Raw genomic sequence first — 24962 nt, forward strand, 5'->3', positions numbered from 1 at the left:
GGAAATATGAAAATGTCTTACCCTAAGGACATTTACAATGAAAGAAAACAGCCTTGGGCTTGTTAAGGCCCGTTATATTTGCCCTGAGCAACTCATGCTTTTAACAATTCAAACTGAAAGAAATACAGAGTTTCAATAAACTAGTAAGTAAGTAAATAAATAAATAATTCACCCATCTGATGCCAGCATCAAAACAGTAGGAGACCTTATTAGTTCCTCTATTTCCTTTCATATCTGGCTCTGTTGATACAGCGCAGAATGTGAACAACATACTAGCAAACTTCAAACAGGGACTGAGATTATATCCAACAAAGCTAGAAGGGGAAATTCAACACCCACACAGTATATTCATAAGGAAACAAAACAAATATATTTACTTTATGTGACAGTTTGAATTTATTATAAGTTGCATATAATTTCCTGCCTCATTTCTTGAGGACTCCTATAATTTATTTCAGGAGGTCTTATATTACCACACAACCATTCCCTCTACCCTGACACCCTCTCTGCTGAACCTCCTCTATGAGAAGTCCTTGAGCAGCAGAAATTTTAAAGGATGAAGCTTTGGAAGAGATTTCATAAACACAGTGAAAACAAAAGTGGAAACAATGTGAAAATTAATGTACAGTAGAATCAATGGACATATCACTAATTTCTCTGCCAGCTAGAAGGACTGCCCCTATAAGAAGTGACCAAAAAATCCACAGGTGGCAAAACTATTAAGATTTCTACATATGCTGGTTTTGTAAGAAAATTAAATCTCACAAATACACACACTGCTTCCTCTCCCCTTCCAATGTGACACAACTTGAGCTGCTTTTATAAGAAGTTTAGAAAAGGTCAATTATTACAGAAAAAAAAAAGGTGGTCATATATGGAATTAAATTATAGAGAGGATACTTAAAAGGTGGATGATAGATTAAAATCTCAGACCTGTGATGAAATTATTCATATTCCCTGAGATAGAAGGACATCTAAGTGGTCAGATTTTACTAAGCTTTGACTTTTAGTGGCCTGTGTTCACAGACTGTGTTCACACAAGGTTAACAGACTAAGAGAAGATCTCACTCCATGAAATGTATATGCCTTGCTAACTTCCCCTATTTTGCCTATATATACATCTAAGAATTAGAACATGTTGTAACACCTTGAGTATGCAAAACTGGTCAGTCATCTGTTAAGACAAGCTTACTGTCCATAAGGTGATGCAAAAAGCTGGAGAAGCCCACAGCAAAAATTAGCCTTTTCAAGGGTTAGGAAGAAGTTTTGGTTCAAAGCCAAGTACAATATTCTGATGAAATAAACACTTCATGCCAATTTTTGGATTAGTTGTTGTCTACCAGATGAGAAGACTTATTTTAGAACTGTCCTTGGCTTGGGCTGAGACAAATAATTTATTTTTCTTTTTCCTGATCCCCATCATGTTATTATAGCACCTGGTGATTGGCATGTTTTCCCTTTTTCCTTCCAATACCTTTAGCTTTTTAATTGTTTCCATAAGGATGATCTTACCATTCTTTTTTCTTCCTCAGACTGCAATTTACCATTTTACCCCCATGTAATTATTTCCCATACAATTCTGATTTTCTTACAAAGTTAAGAAAATAGCTACAGAAAAGAAATGGAACCAACATTGCTGTTTGCAGATTTGACAATACAAAAGAAACCATCAGGTTTTATCTGGACACCTAATGACACAGTTGTAAGGGATTAAGATTTTATTTTCTTCAGTGAAAATTTAGTCATGCAGAAACTGATACTCCTCTTCTAACAAATTATTTGTCTGGTCATGTGGCCTTGTCAGACTTTATAATTATGAACCTTCTGAACATTGAAGGCTGTCCAGCTGACAGATCCATGACTACAGGTAACCACATTCAAATCTTCAGACTCTCCACAGAGTTCTATGTCACACCTTCTTTTATTATTCTTTTGCAGCCCTATGAATCTAGCAAAGTCATTAAAAGAACATGTTAAACTTTAGTGACACTGGTGAAGCAGACCAGTAACTCAACAGTCTACATTAAGTACTGACCTCTTTTCAGTAAAATTCAAAACCAAAAAAATTTTCATCACATAACCTTAGTTTAGCTCATGCAGCTTCTGCTCTCGGTAGAAGAAATAAGTTTGAAGTTTTATACTTCAAGAATCTGAAGGAAGAGGTTAGTAAAATATGTCCCAATATAGAATTCTAGAGTAAATAGCAAGAAATTATAATCATACATACTTAGTAGCATCTAGTCCTTCCTATAAGAAGTGGTTTTGTTTTATAGACATGACATATCTGAAGTACGGCAGCGTGGGTCACAAACCACAATGGTGAGATATTTTCACTTTGTAACATGAATAGATCTCAGCTCTGTATAGCTGAACTCTGCATTTCAGTTCATCCTCACCCAACTGATCTGAGCAAATGCTAGTTTGTACATGATCTATACATGATCCCGCATGAAAATACATTTGTGTTCTTTGGACCTCACACTGGAAAACACCCCTTTAATATACCTACAATTTTTGAGACAGACGAGCTGACACAGCAGTAGGTAGACCTATCTACACATGAAAGGAAAAACGGTTAAGCTTTATACATTCAGATGTAAACAAGAAACATATTCATTTCACTGCCTAATTGCGCTTGTGGTCATCCAAGACAGAGCCAGTTAGATAATAGGGGAGTGTAATGCCAAAGAGCCTGGAAGGAATGGGCTATTGTATTTGACTATTTTCCATGTACAAATTAGCACAGCAAAAGAAAGAAATCCTGCAGAAAAACACATGTACATTATTATACTCTAGAGTGTTACTTCTGTAAGTATCACAACAGCAACAAAGAGCTGAAAAATGCTGCTGAAAAGATGCAAATAAAAAATGCAAATGTGTTTAAATGTCCTTCTGACATGACGTGATTTGACTTCCAGTTCAGCTGAGCTCATGGCTGGTTTTGGTTTGGCCACATTCCTTTGAGTTAGACAACTGTGATTTGCTTGTGCTAGGCTTTTATTTTTAAACTAACAGAAAGTAAAATCTCTGGAACAAAATGCCTGCTTTCTTTTGTTGCTCTTAAAAGTAGTATTTCCTTAGCATGAAAAGTTCATGGAGCAATAAGCAAAATTCTACAAATATCTGGTCTTTCTCTGGAAAGAGAAACTGCATTTTCATACTACTTTTTCAAGACAAGCACCTTAGTGTTATGGCTCAGATTCTTAAGAGTAGCTGTGAAAATACTTAGTTCACGTAAATGCTAGAGAAACTGGTTCTCTGAGTATGGAGCAAGTTTTAGGACAGTTGACAAAATACGCTAGGGACCCTCAGTGACCTGCACTCAACTGAAAATGAATACAATTTCTTCTGAAGAAGGTTAAGAACCCCAATGGAGTAGTGAGCAGCACTCACTACGACATCACTCCAGGCAGCTGATAGTGAGAGAAAGAGGAGGGGTTATTGCTGTTGCTGCCTGTGGACTTGTCACAGCCTGCGAGGCTGCTAAGGCTCAATTGCCTTAGCATCACATGTACATAGGCTGTACATGTGCCTGGGCTCTGCAACCTCCTTCCTGAAGCGAGGATGCTCAATAAAGAATTTATGTGCTACTTCGCTCTACTGTGTTGTACTGAAAATTTAGGAACGTGTGATAAATTATTCTAAGAGCAATCCTGTAAGCATTTATTGAATAACCTTAGTGCTTGCAACTGTGAACCTTTGCTAATGAAGTGCCACATGACAAGAAGCTGCTGGTAATTGTTATCATGGGAAAGATAGGGCCTTTAGAAGAGATACAAGGTGATACACATAAATCCAAATGTTGATTGTCATAGATTTCAAACTCATTCTGTCTACCTGGCTAAAGGCTAACATCTAAGATGCTAACAGCCAGGTCACAGCCTGATTTAATGACTTCTTGTTTTTCTCTCAAAAAAGATCTATGAGCTTTCTACCATGCCTTTGGTGAAACCATGCTGCAATAAACTGCAGTAGGAATGGGTGTACCAAGGTATCCTACAACTTATCCCTATCTCTAGCCAAGCTGTAAGTCAAACACTGGAATGTTTACCTAATCTCCTGCTGAAAGCAAGAGAGAAATTTTCTGAACTATGGAAGGAGCAAAAGAATGGCTTGATTGAAAAAGGAAAGTTAAGCTTGCTTCACATCACTATTCTTAAGGTACAAAGAGATTTGTGGGGGGGGGGGAATCTCTTGAGGCAGGGTAAGTCATACAAATAAAAACTAGTATAATGTGGAATATAATGCATAATATTTGGCACCAGAATGCATTATTTATTTTCTTGAATCAGGGACTGAGAACTTAATTCACAAGCAGCAGAGTGATATACAAATATTATGAGTATGAGCTTAACATGGGGCCAAATCCCCCAGTCTTCACACATTCTTGTTGAGTCATATCTCCTGTTGATCTTTCTTAAATTAGTCCTGCAGGATTGTCTCCGTCATTACTGACTTATTACAGTCATCAGGTAATAAACATCTCATTTTCAAACATGAAAGAGAATCTATGCTGACTTTATGCCATTTTGTGCAAATTCAGTATTATAAAAGGAAAACAGCCTTTTAAACAAAGTAAGACTTTTAGATCAGTACAGACAGCATTCTTATTTCTAGCGCTCAAATAGTATTTAGTGACTCTATCCAAAAAGCTGTTTCTTCTTTTTTTTTAATAATACAGTCATTTAAAAGAAGTATTTTGAACAGGGTTATCCTAATGGTTAGCTCTCCATATGGCTACTAAAAATTGTGTTAAGATTAGTTTACAATGATTACTATGGGTTGGTGGACACAGATAAATAAGATGGAAGCTGCTATAAAATTAATGTATTTCTTAATGGTGTTTTGCTATTTTAACTACTATATTCAATCAAATTCTAGGAAAACAGCAATATGCATATGCCAAAATGACTGTGGCATCAAAAGGATATATATATATATATATATATATATATATATATATATATATAATATGTATATTAATATCCTTTCGGCAGATTTTCTGATTGCCAACACACTGCTCATAAAATTAAGTATGAGTCAAAATGGAACATATAATGTCAATCAAACAGCATAGGTACATCTCTCAGCTGTAAGCATCCTATCAGGATAATGAGGGGAAGTATGCAGGAAAATAATATAGCAATGATCAAATTTACTGCCCCGAAGTATACCAGATATCACAGAATGTATCTCTCAAAGGTTGGTATAAACTTGACTCTGTAATGAGGTACAGAAATAATAAGAGCTTATTTAAGTTGGTTTCAGGAAAAAGTTCAGTACATGCTGTACCTGTTTTCTCTGCACGTGCAAAACTTTTTTTTTTTTTTTTTTTGGAAGAAAATTCTTGGAACATTACAGCACGATATAGTTTGATTTAAAGAGCAGAGAAACAGCTCCTCTCTGAATCCCAAGCAGTTAAATCACCATTTACAGGTCATTTAGAAGTTTAGAAAGCTGATGCCAACATCAACTTCTTGGTTCTACCTGCAGCAACCCATAATATCGAGCCTCCAAGTCTGCAGGGCTGTAGACAGGATAAAACTTACATGACTTGTTCAAAACAAACTCTCTCCAACCGCTATCTTAAGAGATTAAAAACATACCCACCCGCATATATGCACGCAGATACAGACTCAGCTAGAGGCGGTACGCATTTTAGGAAAGAAATGGCATTTACCAGGATGAGGGAAGCTAGAAGCAGGGTGCCGGCGGCTGTCCAGCGGCAGCACTCCATTGTCGGGTGGGTGCCGGCCCTGCGGTCAGACAGGCGAGCTCGGTCCCCGCAGCCCGGTGCCAGCCTTCAGCCCCGCTTCCCCGCCTCCATCGGCTCCGCCGCGCCCGGCGTGCGGAGCGGGCTGGCCGAGCTGCGGGGGAGCGCTTGGCCAAGCCCCCTCCTCCTGCTCAGACGTGCAGCACAACAAAGCCAAGAGGTCTGGGGAAAGCGTAGCAGCTACAGCGGGGAAGGAAAAAGAGAGCGGGAGAGGAGGAGTAGTAGGAGGAGCAGAATGGCAGAGGTCTGCCTGCAGCTCCCGGAGCGCCGCTTCACCACTTGCCGTGAGCTGTTCGCGCTTACTGCTAGGTCAGTAGCTCTCCTGAGCGTGCATTGTTCCAGACAGGAGGGAAACTCAATCTGTGTCAATGCAGAACGTATGCCATAAAAAACACCAATAGGAAAATGCTTACATCCTCTAGGGAGAATGCACAGTTTGCTAAAGCCTCGATTCTTTACAGAAAAATGCTCTCTTTTACACCATTTGCTCAGCAATAAAGAGCTCTGCATCTGCTTTAAAATTGTGAAGCAAAAATGTTTTCAACAGGACTGGGTGACAGTCTTTCTGTAACTACATTTTTATTCTTTGGGGAAATTTGAAACCTAACCTATTGGAAGGAAAGTGGGATTACTGGAGGAAGACTTTTGCACAGAAAGTCAAAGACTCACACACCTCAGAAAAGGTGGGAACTCTGCCTTTTAAGTATTAATTTGACAGATAGGAGTTTCAAACAACTGGTAACTGGTCTCAGTCTGTTCAGAGTTAATTTAATTTGCCTGCCTATGCTTCTGCATTGCCTGAATTGTCCAGCTTTTTTTTTTTTTTTTTTTTTTTTTTTTTTTTTTACTGTCTCTTTATTTTATTTTCTGAAGGAGAAATTTCAAACTGGATCCAAGAATTTTCTAAAAGCAGTAGACAATCGCCCACATTGGGCTGAGCTGGATGCCTTGCAGTTACAGCATTTTGGTGCTGTAGGGCACACCACATCCATATGGGCATATAGACAGCCCAGTAAAGTCATGATTCTGGCTCATCAGCAAGCTCAGACAATGGAGAAAAATAAGGTACATGTGTGTTAGGGGTGGAGAATAGTATGCTATGCTTAAAAGTCTTAGTCTTAAAAGTGACTGAAGTCAGAAGCTAGCAAAGGAAAAGGAAACTCTGCCAAGGGCCAGGACTGGGGACAGAAAGGAAAAAGGAGCAAGGGTAGACCACAGACTATTTAAGAGAACTTCACATCAGTAGAAATTAAAATCTGCCTGGAGGAAAAGCTGGATGAACAGATGGAAATTGATACAGACTTTGTAAAACAAAAGGAACTGGGTGGAAAAATGAAAAAGAGTCATAGATGAGAAGTCAGATAGGAGGACAGAAGTGTGTGGCTTTGTATAACAGGAACAGAAACATAAACACTGAAGTTATCTGAAGGCCAAAATAGAAAAGATATCAACTAGATGGAGATAGGCTTTAGGAAACAAGGCTGAAGAATAAATTTAAAATAAGAAATTAAAGTAATTAGGAACAGTGGGAGAAATAGATTTCAGCCTTCACTGCCCAGCAGTCATTGGGTTGGGTACCTTTGGAATTGGCAGGTGAAGAAGCAGGGCCAGAAAGACTGAAAAGGCTCAGTAGGGAGGTGCTATGATGGAAAATGCAGTAGCTGGACTGAACATATCAGGGATGAGAAAAGGTTTGAAACAGGTTCCAAGATTCCTCCAGTACATCTTTATGTATCCACATAGAGATACAGCAACTTCAGTGACTTCTTCGTGGAGGAAAGGAGAGGGATGGACCACTTTGCACCACCAGAAGTGAGGAAGCAACTATAGGATGACATCAACAGACAAATTTTGACTTCTTCTATTGCCCTTTAAAACTCAGGAAACTCAACATATAAATCCACTAAAAATCTAGTTTACCTTTTACAAATAACACTATTATCCCCCTGAAGTAAAGCCCTCGTACTTTTCTTCACCAGCAGTGTCAACACATACACCAAGTTCTGCACAAAAGGATTTTGTACATACATCTCCTAGCTGTTGTTGTATGTTTTCCACCTTACACTTTTCCTTCTCTACAAGACTAATTGGAGTAATTGGAGCATACTTACAGTAGTTCCTGGAATTCCTGTAAATGAAATTCTCAAGACAAACTTTTCAATGTAAACAGCAAGATTTGTAATATTGAATAAATGAATCATGGCTGCTTTATTGTTAAGAAAAAAAACTTCTGCAATTATGATTACATGACTTACAATGGATGGAACAACAGACAAAGATGTTTTCATAACCATGTGTTTGGGTTTATTTGTATGGTTTATTTATTTTTTTCTTTCTCTTAGTCTTGACTTTAAACTGGAGATGTTGCACTAACATACAAACTTATTTCTGAATACCTCATTTTAGGTATTTCTTGTTCAACTTTGGAAAATGTGGCTTTTTTAAAAGGAAGTATAGGATATTATTCTTATCTGTACAGAAGCCCCAATAGACAATTGTATCATCTAAGATGGAGTAATATTTTTGGAATTATATTTATATTCAATGTCAGTTTTCTGATCATGGAACTCCATCACAGCTGATGGGAATGCTGCATGATGAATGATGGTGGGAGACAGGAGTTTATTGTACAATAGAATGATAGAATCATTAGGTTGGATAAAACCTTTAAGATCACCAAGTCCAAATGTTACTTTAACACTGCCAATTCTACCAATAAACAATGCCCCCAAGCACCACATCTACACATCTTTTGAATACCTCCAGGGATGGTGACTCAACCACTTCCCTTGACAGCCTGACAACCACCTCAGTTCCCAATATTTCATCTAAACATCTGCTGCTTCAGCTTGAGGTTGTTTCTTCTTCTCCTACCACTTGTTCATTGGGAGAAGTGACTGACCACCAACTCAGAGTTGTAGACAGTGATCAGGTGTCCCCCCAGTCTTCTTTTCTCCAGGCTCAATGCCCCAGTTCCCTCAGCCACTCCTCACAGGATGTGTGCTCTTCACCAGCTCCCTTGCTCTTTTTTGGATGTGCTCCAGAACTTCAATTTCTTTCTTGTAGTGAGTTGAATGTCTTACAGTAATGCCACAAAATTATGTAGTCTGCAATGTTCAGACATGTCAAAAAGGTGATTTTAAAGAGCTTTCTTTATTCAAGATATGTGTTTAATCACTAGCACAGCAGCATGATATTCATAATAGTATTACAATACGCCTGAAATTCACCATGACTGATACTCTGTTGCACATTTAAAATTTAGACCAGAGTCTAAAATGCAGCTTGAATTTTGTTTTCACAACGAACTCATGCAAACCATGTAATTTTTTCATGAAACCACATAAATATTCTTAATAAAAACCACTATAAATAAAAACCCACATTCTTCCAACAGTTTGGCTTTCAGTTTTCTGCACATAGTTGAACTTAGAAATCAAAGTGAAATTCAGGGAATGGAAACATATGAATCAAGTCCAAGGGAAAGGTCTACTCAAATTCTTGCCTATAGCTTTAATGAGCAGTCATGCCCAATATCTGCCAATTTCTACAGAACTGTATTGGATGTACCTTAAGGCTCATTTGAGTTATTCCTAACTGGAAAAAAAAAAAAGAAAAGAAAAAACTGAAAGAAAAGAAAGAAAAGAAAGGAAGGCAAGAAAGAAAAGAAGAAAGAGAGAAAGAAAGAAAGAAAAAAAGAGAAAAAAAGAAAGAAAAAGAAAGAAAGAAAGAAAGAAAGAAAGAAAGAAAGAAAGAAAGAAAGAAAGAAAGAAAGAAAGAAAGAAAGAAAGAAAGAAAGAGTAGATTTACTGAAAAATTACATTAAAGCATCAACTATCTGAAAGGGCTCTAAAGCCTATCTCCATGTCCTGCTGTTTAGGCCCAGGATTTTATTATACTGCATATATGCATTTGTATGGAGTTAATTTATTTGTTTTGCTGAAATTTCATTCTATATATGGAACACTATTTTGGGATTATGGAGTGTGGTATTTCTTCTTTGGATGCACATATATATATATATATATATATATATATATATATATAAAATAAAGCCTACACTACAAAGGAAAAGATGCTCTAAACAAAGTAACATTGCCTGAAGAGTGCAAAAACTTGGGCCCTGTTCATATCCAAATTTTCTCTGTCATATACCCCAAGTGAATACAAGAATTCAGAACAATAAGACTGCTATCTGAAGCCGAAGTAATAGCTGAAACTCTAAGGGATATGTTAGCCAGTGTGGATGGTGCCTAATCTGCCCAGCACTGTTGTTTTCCCCGTAAGACAGAGGTTGTTTTTAGCAAAATCTTAAAGCTACAGATGAATTCCTGAGACACTAAAAATAATTTTCAAAACCTGGTAATGGAGATTGGTGAATCTAGGATTGCATTCAGCACCACTTTCTGAGTACACATATGCAAATATGTCACCCTCCAAACCCTTACAAATACATGCCTTTCACCATCTCAAGGGAGATTGCACAAATACTTGCTACTCTGTGTTCTGAAAATTACACCTTCCACTTTCTGAAGTGGTTATTCATTCCAGTTTTCCTTCACCTCTTACAGGTGTTTGTTAAATTAAATCTGTTTGCATCTGTTTGAAAGAAACAGAATTCATAATCGACACTGTACTATACCTATTAGAGATTATATGAAATGGAAGTAGAAGCCAAGGTGGGTGTCTGAAGCAGTATTTTAAGCTTTACAGATTTAACAATACTTAATTTGAAAAACACACATGCAGGCAGAAAAAACCTGTTAACATCAATATACTTTCTAGCAGGAAAGAGTGAACTCAGCTTTGGAGCTGATCTCCCTGATGAGAATATGCTACCATTGTCACTCAGAAGACACCTGTCTCTTCCTGGTATCTGGACCTCTTTTTTGCCATACAGTCTGTAGCAAATTGAATTTTTAAATTTTTTCTGCTTTTTCAGTTAGCATTAGTTCTTAGATTTTTTTTTTCCTATTATAAACCTGGATTGATTTCTGGGAATCTGGAAGCTTGTGCAAATATAGAAAGTGAGAAGTAGAAGGGAGCCAGTGCTTTATAAGTGGATATGGGCAGGATTTGCATTTACATGTATGTGTATCACTGTGTGCCTTCCAAGGCTGTGAAAGAAACTAGAATGAAAGATATAAGGACTGTAATATTCTGGAGTGTCTAGGTACAGCTCATTTAGATATACATGATGTGTGATTATGAAAGCACTTTTCCTTAAAGTTTAAGGTGCTGATGCATACAAACCTTTAGCTAGACCTCCAGCTTGAAATAAGACTCAAAAGTATGATAGGAGGAACAATACAGCTCTGAGCAGTAAGAAATTCCTTATTCATGCCTAGCAGGGAAATAGATACTTAGTTCAGCCTTCAGATTCACCAGGTCTTTACCCTTTACGAGAGACTGGTTGCCATGAGCACTGGGGTGAAATGCTGTCACTTTGGGACAGGTGCACTGTGATCTCTCTGTGTTCAACACTCACATTTAATGTGAAGCGAGGTCTCAAGAAAGGGAATATAGGTAACATTGCATAATCCATTTTGTTTGAACAGAAATCACACCTATGAGATGCTTCCACATGAAACATTTTAAGCTTCCAGTATTGAAGCTGAACAGTTCCCTCTTCCATGGGAATAATGGAAAAAAGTTGGAGTGAATTCCTATATAGGACTGCTTCTTGAAATTCAACTGTATTTATTGAAGTAATGAGCTATAGAGAACTCTCCCCTTCTTTGTTAGTTGTTACCATTTACCTTATGAATGATGATATCTGTTGTATTTCAGTAATAGACCTAGACCTTTGCCAGCAGTAAAATCTAAACCAAAATTTCACCAAAATGTCTAAATGGTTATAGACTCCTCCAGGGTTTATCACAACAATTTAACACCATGTTCAATTTTTTCTTTGTAAGGGTGTGGCAGTTTAGTGGATGAGCCAAACATCTTGAACAGACATGCTTGAGAACCTAAGTTAAAACAACAAAATAGGGAAATTCTGCAACAGGAGACACAAAATTACTTCCTCCTCCTGTTTTGACAGAGAATTCCAGGTGAACAAGGCAAGCACTTATATATCATTCTTCCAACATCATTTCTCTCTCAGGCTTATTTCTTCAGACAAGACAGTTTCCTCTATTGTTCTGCTGCTGTATGCTCCTTTTGAAGTCTACTTTCAGAAGATTTTTCAAGAAACCTTATTTATCTCCTCTCTTTCCATGCCTTTTGCCTCCCAGTCACTGCTGTATCTCAGCTTGCTCTCAAACTTGACTTGCCTTGCTTTTCCAGCAGCCCACAAAACACAGAAAACAATCAGTTTCTGTTTTAAAAACAGGGCACTGGAAGTACAGTAAGATTAAGTGAGATTAAGTAATTTACCCATGATTTTACATGAAGGCACTAACAGAGGACAGAATTGTACAACATTTCTGAAGTTGCAAACCAGCAGCCTTAGCTATATGGACCCATATGGTGCTTAAGTTCCATGAGAAATCACATGAAAGTAAATCTCACTTAAATATGTATGACAAAGTAACATTAATTGCAGAGCATTTCCATTGCCTTACAGAACATCCAGATCTTGCAATGAACTTCAAGTAAGAAACTTGTTCTATAGCTCTTGAAAATCCATGAACAGTTTTATAGTCGTTGTGTTTTTAAATTATGGGCCTGACTTCAAATGTCAAGTCAATATGTGAGTTTTGTTCTTCATGAAAGTCTCTAGGCATGCTGTTGGCAAAAATTCACCAGAAAACAGATACTCAAAGAAGACACAAACAGGACTTATGTAATTAATGAGAAATCTCAATATTCAAACTATCAAGCCTGTGATTTTAGAGAGATTACACAGCAGCACTTGGGGCAGATGATTCTGCCTTTGAATACTGCAGAAACAGAGCTTATATTTTTGTATCTGGAATTTTTTTGTATCAGTTGAGTTATAAATTTCTTTACTGATAAAAGCAAACCCAAATCAAACAAAAAACCTCATAGGGTTTTCAACATCTAATTTAGAATCTTGTCTCATTTTTCTTTCTATGGAAGTAAAGTATAGGTAATTATTTATATGGTCATTTGCAATGCAAATAGGATTCAATTACATTTCCATTTTCTTCTTATAAAAACTGAGATTCTATAAGCAGGCATAGACCATCATGAGTCAACCTAAATCATGTGAAACTGACAAAATATAATGAAAGGAAGGATATGCAAGTTTTAATGATCTTACAAAGAAATTACACACACAAAAAAAGACTAGGAAGTACATTTTGGATCAGAATTTGGAAAACCCTTAAGGTGGAGATGGGATTTGTGTTTGCACCATTTGCAATACTCAGCTCTGTGTCTGTATTCAGCTTTCCAAAGTTTCCACAAGAGGAGGTGTGGAGGAAGGAGAGGAGTTGGATTCAAAGTCTTTGGGTTTTGGCCCATCTCTTGTGCTAGCAATTAATGAAAATTCCAGGACAGCACAAAGCATACTTTGAAATGTTGAGCCAGTGAGATATTTGAGCATTGGAGAAATCTTTCTTATTGAGAGGGTTTTGAATATCAAAACAATAGTGATGATGCTCCATGGTTGGAACACCCACTCAGTCACAATGTGTTTTTCTAAGCAAAAGGCACAGACTGCTTACCCCCAAGTTGGCCAAGATAATAAAGTTTAGCAATGCAGATGAACAGCAAGGATTATTAGCACAAAGACACATAATGACATATTTGAAAGCTGGAATTGCTCTTGTGACAATTACAGAGATTGAGCAAATATGAAGGTTGATGTTGAGGAAAATAAATCCTCAGGTTAGGAGACAAAAGACATTTTAAAATATAGAAAGATAAAGAATATGTTATAAATCATGAGAGTAAATGGTAGGATTTTGAAACAGCAGAGTACTCAAATGGCTGCAACATACACATAGGAGTGGAAAAAGGTATTCAGTAAAATATTTGAAACATATGGTTTTTGTTTATGTTTCTTGCAAATATTTGAGAAAAGAGAACAACTTCTACCTGTATACAATTGTGACCATGAATGCACTATTATGTTGTAACAAAAATGTATTTTTAAGCAACCAGTAAAATACTGGAAGAGATTATAATGTTAATAACTAGGAGACTATCGTGTTCCATATTAAATTTCTCAGCATTGCAGTTCTCTGTGCAAAGAGCAGCAGTTTCTACTTGATGGATTAAACAGTTGCAAAATGGTAGAAATACAGGAAGCAGTGAAAAAAGACAGATAGTATTTTCCGCTCAAGTGAGGCAGAAAATATTCTACTATCAGAAAAACAGGTGAAAAAATGAAATAATTTTTATTTTTTGGATTTACAGCTGGTAGGATCTGGTGACCTTCTAGTTTGAATGCATGATAGTTGGCAACTCAAAATTCAAATCCATATATGGACTGAATCATCACAGAAACACCTCTAAAAAACATTTGAAGAATGATTGTGTCTAGTAGGTTTATCTGACTAGCTTGTACTGAGTCAGGCATGCAAGTAGATTATAGAATCTTAAGACACTCAGTATTTTTCTTATTCAAGGAAGAAATCGGGAATAAAATTGGGAATAATAATGGAAAGGAACTCAGTAGGGTCTTTGACAACCCAAAACAGGTGAAAATTGAAGTAAGATCTTAATGGTATTTTGTCTGCATTATAATTTGTTTTAATGTGTAATGTGTGCTTACAGAATCCGAATTTCAAAAATAAAAGACTTTCATGTAGTGGTTGAAGATAAAGACAATCATGGCACTAAGAATGCAAATACCAAGGAACTGAAGAAAACTGTCTAGACTAAGAGAATTAAACCTTACCTATGAGAAAGATGTGATATTCCAGTCAAATCAACTGCTGCAATAGACACAAATTTCTGAGCAATGGAAGGAGTATTTGCAAATAAACATCACCAGTTTTAGACATGGAAAACTAAATCCTTCACTCATACAAGAACTTCCTATCTGTCAGTTTTCATCAAATTGATCAGTATATATTATCAAAATGTATTGGAGGACATGCTGAGAGGACAGCAGACAATGCTGCATGGATGAGCAAACAGGACTTTTGTGCCTGGGGTTACTCAAAGTCAGAAGTCAAATGCTCTAGTTCTGTAGCATTTTGATTTATATTAATTTTGTCAGCATATCAGGACACAATAGATCTCTAACTGAATTTCAGACTAGATTATTTAGAACCATAATTTATTTACACAGTCACTGTGTCAAAGCCTGCTGCACTATCATTTTTACATGGGAAAAGCAGACAAGACTGAGTTCTGAATTACCTTCTGCAATTCGGAGCTTCAACCACAAAGGCTGTTTACCAGATGAATTCTCATGAGGATCTACTCTTTTCAGGTATCTTATTGCATCAGGCATATTTTAATCCCAATAATTATGAGAAATGTAAGACAATGAAAGGACTTCCTTTATCTGTACAAGAGAAGCATAAAGTCCCGTAATCTTTGCATGTCACAAATTCTCTGAGATCTTTTTGCAGTGTCTTTTTAGCTACCTCACTTGACAGTCCATGACAGACTGGCCTTTATTTTTGCACATCTTCTATCTTGCCTGAAGTCATAGCTATAACAAAGATATATATCCTTTAAAAAAACCTCTCGGAGCAATCATTATAGTTTGTCTGTAACCAGATGCCATTTGTTTTATGTAAGCACTTTATCCACTGAAATGGGTATTTTATTTCATGCATTCTTATTTTCAAAGGCTAGTCCTTTGAATAATCTCTACTATATTTAGCTTATAAAGACTTTCATGGGGCTATCTTAATGCAGTTTTGTGTTAACCTTCTTTCTCTTATTTGAATCCTAATTTATAAAATCTGCTTTTATATATCTTTGACATTGGCAGTTGTTCCGACCACTTAGGTTTGTAATTCTGTTTGTCTGCACCACATCACTGAAGATGATATGAAATATTTTTGTGCTGCACTGTGTCTTTGTGAAGTGAAAGTATAAGAGGGGGCTACTAGTTGGAATCCTTTGTTCTAGAAAAAAAAAAAAATTGATATAATAAGAAAGAACTGTATCTAAATAATTAAAAATCATGGATGAGATTATCTAATCAATCCTAATTACTTACTGTGGTTTTAGACTATTATTTATGTGTTAAAATTTACATGCCCCTGCTAAACATTGCTTCTTCCTTCTCCTCACTTCCCTCCTGGCTTTGACCAAGTATATTGTCTTGTTCTTCTGTCAAAGTTCACAGTAAAAGATAAAGCAAAAGCAGCATGGTTGTATTATAGGTCTACATTGTATCTTTGTGAACTGAGACATCAATTTGGTTTCTTTTGTCATAATGTTTTAATATGTATGAACACAGGTCTTCTCTGCGTGGAGAAAGAAAATGGCATTGACCATTGTATTCTACAAATGCATTGTAGAACACTGTCAGCTTGTCAATAATTTCCTATGATTCCATCAACAATTCAAAACCTAATGCAGGTAGGATGGAAGGAGCTAGAGCTTTCATACTGGCCGAGCTGTACACTTTATGCTTAATAAAGTTTATTTTAATATAGATGTATCTATATGAAGATAAAGAAAGGCTCAGCTTTCATTAAATGCTCAGCTTTCTAAAATCTATATGTAGGTGGAAATATATATGCTACTTAAAAACCCCTTTCCTAGTGGGCAGAGGAAAACTCCTCAGAAATGCTATGCAACAGCAGTGGGTAAGGTTAGTGATTTATAGTTTTGTAGTGTCACATAGCAGGAGAGGCTGTAACACCAGGAGTTTTGTCATAGATGCACTTCCTTCAGTGCCATCTATAATCATTAGGCTTTACATTTCTAAGGCCTTTCTGTTCAATAGAGCCTTCTTTCCACTGACTGACAGGCAGTCCTTGCTTGGTGTCTTCAAAATGCAGGTAGGGAAGCAAGCTGTGTGCCATTAATCCTCTTGTCCCAGAAATGCTCACAGTAGGACAGCCCTTCCTGAGACATCCACCCCTGTGACAAAGCTGCCACATATGACTGAGGTGTGCCTCATTTGTATAGGGTGAGTATAGGTGCATGTGTCAGGACCACTGTGCCATGTGTCCAACTAACTACAAAAAAATTAGCCAGTTTCTTCTGTGTAAGTGACAGTAAACAGAGGTTTTGCAATTTATAAGCATGTCTGTCCACTAGCATAGTTATCACCACATGATTCAAAAGCATCTTTTATTTTCTGTATTCAGATGTGAGAATATGTGATACAGACAAGTGAGGTGCACAGTATAGACAATTACATGAAAGTTTATTGAAATTCTGGCCAACAATCACCAAACCATTCTCTGCCTAACTGGCTCAGAGGTAAATAAAGAAAATTCCTCTAAGCATATGCCCACACATCATGAGCTTTGTGCTTGAAGAAATGGTGCTCATGGCTGCTTTAATTAAACAACACTGATTACCTATTATTTGATGCCCAAGAAGGTAAAATCTACTAACCCATCCTCTATAGTAACTGGATGTGGTGGGATAAAGCAAAACTAGTTAATTTTGTGTGTGTGTAACATGAAGGTATAATTTTGAGCCCTCTTCTCCCATCTTGTTAAGGGGCACATAGAGCTTCCTTTAGGAAATCCAAGGATAGTATTTTAGCATTTATTAAAACACTTGTTACATTACTGGTTTGAATTTTCTCAGCTTTGACTTTTTATATCCCTCTTCTGAATTACAAATACAGCAGTAGCTCCACTCTCACCACTTAAATTGTGAGAGACAGAGCTGACTTCAGGCTCCCTTATGCATTTTTATGTTTTTAAAAGAGTTAAAAAGGAACCCTTTACCACATAATAAAAAACAGGTCTGGCCTGATCACCAGACTAGTCATTCCAGTAAGAATGGAGTGGGTGTTAAGGGCAGAGTCAAACTCTGCAGCTGAGTTTCAGTACTTGAGGAAAAATACATCCTTTTCCAGCTACATTTTTCTTCCGTTTGTTGTATGTTTTCTTTTATTCTTCTGGGGAACACTGAGAATGAATATTTTACTATGGCATCACTCTGTAACCTGTGGCCTGTACTGCCACTGTTCCACAAAACACTGGCATCTACACAGCAGACAGCTTGCCATATCTGCAGTTTACATACTACTGTACTCCACGTCAAAAAATCTTACACATTCTTCAAGACTATTGGCAATTTAAGAGAAGATTCATTAGGGGAGAAATAATGATGAGTTTAAGTAAACAGTAGATATTTGGATTCTTAATAATATTTTGTACAAAATTTAAATACTTTTATTTTCCATCTCTTAATAATTTCTTTTTGTTTCCATTACAATGAGCATTTTTCAAGCAGTGGTTCTAAATGAATCTGTGGTTCAAGAACATGAATGGTTGATTGCATTTCAGAAAATAATTTTTTGATCCTAAGTAAGAAAAAAGACATAAGACTATGTCAAAGATAATTAACTGAAACAGCAGTTTGGGTAATTTTGACTGACCTGTTCTTGATCTCACTGGTCTCATGAAGAAAACACAAGAGGTAGAGCAGTACAGAGAGGATTCAGTTTCATGTAGCTGGCAACCAGAGAAAAATGCAACTTGGAATAAATAGTGCCAGATTTTCCAGCACTAGACACACAGTTACTGGCTTCTAAATCACAAGATTTTTGACATGCCTTGTAGAACTAAAAACTTGTCATGATATTTTTTTGAAAACCCATGAATACGTGCTCCCTCAATGTGTGTCATCACTGGCTGTGATTTATCCTGCTGCTTCCTGTATCGTGACTGGAACAACTAATACTGTTTCAGGGAATATGGCAAGACATATTTCCCAAAAAGGTCCTAAGTCATATTCCCCCAAAAGTCCTAAGCCAAAGATATAAAGCACATAAATAGTCAGAAACGTGTTTTTTTCTGACCCAGAGGAAATGCAAAATTTCTAAGCAGCATTATTCATTGGAGCACTTTTGCAAAAAGTGGATTTGTCAAGGGGTAATGGCCTTTGTTTGCACAATTTGTTTTTCACATTTACCTAACCTGTCTGCCTAAAAGCCTTGTGTAGGAGATAACTCTTCTGAAAACCCACTGAACTGCATTAGGATCAGACTTTATAAGGTTTCTATGCTCCTGCTAAGTATTTCCAGTTATAAGTATCTTTGGGAAGAATGTGTCATCTTTGAAAGACAGCCCCAGAGAAAATGAAAAAGTGGCTGCCTTCATAAATAGGATCCCATAGACATTTGCATGACAGCATATTTACAGCCACAACAACTAGTAATCTGCAAACCAAACCGTTGGTATTTTTAGTGCCATCAAGCCTCCATATTAAACTTTGTGGGCAGAACAGTTTAAACCCAGACAGAATATTTAATGTATGCCTGTAAGAAACCACATTCCTCATTGACATTGAGGGGCCCAGAGAATGGGGCAGAGTTGTGGCAAGGAGTCATTATGGTGATTGCTTTTATAGTTTTTACAGTATTTGTTGTACTGTTGTGTAGAAATTGCTGTTGCAACTAACTTCCTGAAATGTTATTGCATGCTCTCTGTCGTACACGTTGGTCACACTTTTAGACATGATCACTGGTAGTTTATTTGTATAAATTTTGAATGATAAAGTCACTGCAGTTTGTCCCATAGTCATTCATTCCCAAAATGATCTCAGAACAGACCACTAGAAGCCAGTCAGGGATAAATCCTGCACCTCTGCATGCCGGCATATAAGTGCAGTTACATGAAGTCTATGCTAGAGGAAAGAGCAAGAATTTGATGATGGCGATAGACAGGTTTAGTACTCAGATTAGTAGCTGACTGCTGCAGAGAGGTTAGTAGTGCAGCAGCCCCCTTTAGACTGTGCCTAAATGTTCAAGATGGGGCATAGCAGCAGTGTCAGAAACAACTTGGAGAGGATGTAAGGGAGAAAAACTAACAGACCAGCCAAGAATAAACCCACAAAATTCTATTGCATAGGAAGAAAAACACCCCTGCAAAAGGAGCACCACCAGATATGATGGCAGTCAAGGTCCACCACCCCCACACCCCTAAAAGTTTCCTTGGCAACCCAGGAAGGGCTAGGGCTGTCACAGAGCTGAAAGACAACCAGCAGTAGAAGTATCCCCACCACAGGAATGTGAAATTACCTATATTAATTTAATTTCACTCCAGCTGTTTGAAATGAGTACCAAGTGGCTGTGCTAGCCCAGGTGGCTTTCTATATAAGGGTAGCATGTTTGTTTCCCCAGGTGAAAATAGCAAAGATGTTCAATAGACGGTAAAACTGCTCTAATGGGCTCCTTAATGAACTCTCTTCTCCCACCCTTGTCATTTCTCAAAGAATTCAAGAATCCAGAGAAGGTGGTGAAGCACCCTAAAAATGACGTATGCCCCCTTCTCTGGGATAATAGCAAAAATAACACTGAGGGCATGCAATTTTCAATGGCAATTTTCAGTGCTGAGAGTAGTCTGTGTTCCACATGGATACTGCTTTCTAAGCAGCACTAAGCAACCCAAATGTCACGTGATCCTCTGGTATTTATTAACATGCTTCTCATTGCATTGTTAGATCAATAGCTATGTTTCTAATTAAAAGATTGCTTCTGAGAATAGCAATCAGAAGTACTATGTGCCACTTTATCAACCTTTCAACATAGGCTATTCACTTTTGTTCATGAAACTTCTCAATATCCAGGGAAAAAATAACTGTGTCAGATTCTCAGTATAGCACTACTAATTACATGTCTTTTACAGGGTGGCACTTGAATTCAATTTGCTTTGAAAAGAACAAATAAGCAAGGTGCTCACATGAAGTTATACCAATAGAAAATAACGAACCTCCCTAGATGTTCTTCAAACTTACTCAAAGTAAGTGCAGGACAGATACTAAAAGTCCCATTATTTAGCAAGATCATGCTAATAAATTCTGCAATATGCAATAGGCTAGAATTCTGCCTTCAAATGAACCTAAATAAGTCAAAAGGCAAAGGCACACAACACAGAGATTTGGTTTCAGCATAAATGGATAGAGTTATAGGATCATAGACTGGTTTGGGTTGGGAGGGGACCTTGAAGATCATCTAGTTCCAACCCCCTTGCTGTAGGGGATTGGAACTAGACCTGTTTGCTCAGAGTCCCCTCCAGCCTGGCGTTGAACAGCTCTGAGGATGGGACATTCACAACTGTTCACCAGGCAACTTGTTCCAGTACCTTACCACCTTCACAGTTAAGATTTTCTTCCTAATATCTAACCAAAACCTACTCTCTTTCAATCTCAACCCATTCTTCCTTGTCCTGTCACTACATGCTTTTGTAAATAGTCTTGCCTCGTTTTTTCTGTAAATTCTATTGGTCCAAATATGGACTCCAAGACACCACTTGTCACTGATGTCCATTGGGACTCTGAGACATTATGACTGCCCTCTGGATGCAATTATCCAACCAATTCCTAATCTACTGATCTATTGAATCCATTGCTCTTCAATTTAGAGAGAAGGATGTTGTGGGGGGACTGTGTCAAAGGTTTTACAGAAGTCCAAATAGATGACATCTGTAGTTATTCCCTTGCCTACTGATGTAATCACTCCATCACAGAAAGTTAACTGGCTCGGCAAGCAGGACGTGCCCTTACTGAAGCCATGCTGGCTGTCTTGAATCAGCTCCCTGTCCTCCATGTGCCACAGCTTCTGTTCCATGATCTCCTCAGGCACAGAGGGGAGGCTGGCAAGACTGTAGTTCCCAGAGTCTTCCTTTCTTCCCTTTGTAAAGATGGGTACAATCTTCCCCTTTTTCCAGTGCCCTGAGATTTTGCCTGACTGCCATGACTTTTCAAATATCACAGAGAGTGGCTTGGAAACTACATCAGTGGATTTCCTCAGAACTCTAGGATGCAGCTCATCAGGTCCCAAAGACTTGTGCAAATTCAAGTTCCTCAGGTGGTCAAGAACACTCTATTTACTTTCAACTGGGAGCACTTTGACATCCCAGTCCCATCCTGCTGTCCATCCCCTCAAGAGATGTGAAAAAGGAGCTGCCATTGAAAACAGGCAAAAAGTTTGTCAGTACCTCAGCCTTCTCCTGATAATTGTTACTTGTTCACAGCATTACTTATCAGAGGCAGTACACCTTCTTTTTGAACTTTCTTTTCTGATTGACATACTTGTAGAAGCCCTTGTGATTCTTTGTGTCCCTTGTCATGTTCAGTTCCAATTTTGCTTTGGTCTTCCTCTCCCACTCCCTACATAACCATGGTTCAGGTCTGTACTCTCCTCAGGCTGTCTGGCCCTTTTTCCACTGTCTGCATTTGCTTCTCTTCCTTTAGTTTGACCAGCAGTTCCCTACTCAGTCATTCTGTCTCTTGCTTTCCTTGCCCATCTTCTTGCCCCTGAAGATTTCCAGCTGTTGTGCTCTGTGGAAGATTTCCCTAAATATCTGCCTGCTCTGTTCTGCTCCCTTGTTCCTAAGAGATGTTTCCCTGGGGATCCCACTGACAATCTCCCTGAAGAGTTGGAAATCTGCCTTCCTAAAGTTCAGGGCCCAGCTTTGACTCCTTACCTGACCTATATTCCTCAAGACTGCAAACTCCATCAGTGTGTGATCACTGCAGCCCAGTGTGGTGGGGTATATACCTTCAATGTTGACATCCCTGATTAGTGCACTTATGTTGGTGACTATTGTATCTAGTACTGCATTCCCTCTGGTTAGTTTTTCTATCACTCGGCTTATGAAGTTATCCCCATGCATTCCAGGAATCTCCTGGACTGCCTACAGATTGCTGTGCTGCTTTTCGAGCAGATGTCCATGTGGTTGAAGTCCCCCAGCAAAACAAGACCTGCATGCACATCAGAGAAGCAATTTTCCTGCTTACACACCCTCTTCTGTGAAGACCAAAGAGTTTGAAAATGTTTGCAGAATCAGGAAAAGCCTTTCTCACAGACATTTTGCCAGCTCTGATGGCTTACATACTGCAATTCATTGAGAGCTGAGGTACTGCATATCAAATGCTGTCTGGAGTAGAGACCACTTTTATTCTTTGCTGGCACTGTCAAGCATACAGACTGCAAGTTTACAGATTGCAGGCATTAACTGCAAATGAAAATTATACTGGTCAGGTTTTGTTTGAAATTTCTCAAAATGTCAGTTACAAAGGCATTACTGCAAAACATTTATCTTAATAAAAACAAACAGGGGACATGTATACTGACTGTCTAAACAATTTGACATTAAACAGTATGAGGGAAAAATGAAAATATAATCCAGACAAAAAATTTTAAAATTAAAGAATGTCCTTGTCTTCAGTGATGTGCAAGTCATCAGTTGTATTGATTTATGGCTGCTACTTACAACACTATAAATCAGAACTTCAATATTTTTTAAATACAGATTTTAAGGTGAACATCCTTTCTCAATGTTTCCCCTCTTATGATAATTCAAAAAAAAATCCCAAAACTAGAGTCTGTATTATTTTTTCCTTTTGACATATTTCCACAGATTTGAGACTTCCAGAGATAAAGGTCACTGGCCTTTAATTAAAAAAAAAAAAAAAGGAAAAAAGAAAAAAAAAAAGGCCCAAAACTAGACTCTGTATTTTTTTTTCCTTTTGACTTATTTCCACAGATTTGAGACTTCCACAGATAAAGGTCACTGGCCTTTAATAAAAAAAAAAAAAAGAGGAAAAAAGAAAAAAAAAATTAAATGTATGTTTTATCATTAGATGGCTTTTATTATGGCTACTTTCCTTACACCTTTTACTGAGTGTCAAGTTATAGAGATTTTATAACAATATTTTTACAGATACAGTAGAGTTAAGGGGTTTGAGAGAGTAACAGAGTGGCAGCTGAGGGAGAATGTGAAGAGGAGAAAAAAAAAGGGAGACAGTAAGGCATAGACCCACTGACCTTTCACTGCCCTTTGCCCCGTAAGTGACCCAGGCTGGTTCCCTGTCTCCCTTTGCATCTTCCAGAAACCACCCAGCTGATTATCTCTCATGAGGTAGTCAAATTTTTCTGACATAACTCTGAGAAAAAAGTAATTCTGCCTTTAACCCTGAGGGGTGGAGGTGAATGGGAAGGTAGAGTTTTGCGTTTGCTGCTGAGAGTCTGGAGCTAAATCTGGAAATAGCTAGAAAATTTATAAAACACCAGTACAATGACTGGTGTTTTATACATTCCTGCATATTTGAAAGACAGGGAAAAACATGTGAAAAGCAAGGGGTTTGACTCTCCAGGCCATCCATATGTGGAATTTCCATCCACATCAGCTGGAGTTCAGTATGCAAAAGCTCACAGAAGAAAATCCAAAAGGGCATGTAAAAGAAACAGATTTTTTTTTCCCCTGTGAAACCTGAAGCATTTAGCTTACTTTATGGAAGAGACAGCTACTCTGAAAGCTTCTGTAAGTGTGATTCAATTTTAATCAAAACAGTGACCAGAGAACTAGAAATCTAGAAATGTCATTTAATTTAAATTCATCACCTGCACTCCATCTCTCCCCCTCCTCCCCCCTTGCCCAATTCAACATCCCTTTTTCCTACCCCTGCCACATAAAAATTCCTCCAAAGGGAGGATGTAAACTGCTTTTTTGAAGATGGTAGAGATTTCTATTATACCACAATGTGGTCATTTATTAAGTAAGGAAAACAAAGTTTGTGCAAAAAGTAATATAATATGTGGTGGAAACTGTAAAACCCCTTAGGTCAAATTTAGAAAGTAAATTTGTGAATTTGAAGCACAGTTGTGTAATATCACCCAAAATAGTTCTGCACTCTAGCAGCAATGGCCACAAACTTTATCTACTCATGGGAAAATGAAAAAAATTTCTTCCAGTAAACTTGTTTATAATTTTATGAGATTAGAACTTGATGTGCAACACACACTAAGGAAAAAATATTGGCCAACCCCTAAATTCAATATACTGCTTCTGATTTATTTTGACAGAGTTTTAAGACTCAAAGAAAAGCATATTCTAGAGCTAGAAGAGAAAAAACAGTATCTGAATGATGAATTCTTTGCACTAATGTTTTCAGTTGTATTTGGAGGACTAACAGCAGGCACTGTGAGGTTTCACATATTATATGCAACTACTAAGCCCAAGCAAACAAATCTAAATATAACTCAGCAAAACATAACATAAAATAACATCATTTTATAAAAACCACTACAGTGTGCTGGAGCAGGGGGAAATGCATATACTGATATCTGGAAATTTATCAGTAAGAAAACACAGGAATATATCAGCTAAAAATA

The 24962-nt window shown here is 37.5% G+C and overlaps 1 protein-coding gene across 3 annotated transcripts in view; it reads right to left on the reverse strand.

The window, feature by feature from the left end:
- ADAMTSL1 (ADAMTS like 1) overlaps positions 1–24962 on the reverse strand; it is a 389415-nt gene that overhangs the window by 171050 nt on the left and 193403 nt on the right. Inside the window, exon 1 of one of the 3 annotated variants that reach the window (XM_039729899.1) lies at positions 5681–5909. The exons of the other annotated variants lie outside the window; for them this stretch is intronic. Coding sequence (XP_039585833.1) covers positions 5681–5737 — 57 coding nt within the window. The 5' untranslated portion in view covers positions 5738–5909. Of the gene's footprint in view, positions 1–5680; positions 5910–24962 lie in introns of those variants that run through there. 3 annotated transcript variants of the gene reach the window in all.

Source organism: Passer montanus, unplaced genomic scaffold (genome assembly GCF_014805655.1).
Source record: "Passer montanus isolate IOZ18808 unplaced genomic scaffold, ASM1480565v1 scaffold7, whole genome shotgun sequence".
NCBI classification, from domain to species: Eukaryota; Metazoa; Chordata; class Aves; order Passeriformes; family Passeridae; genus Passer; species Passer montanus.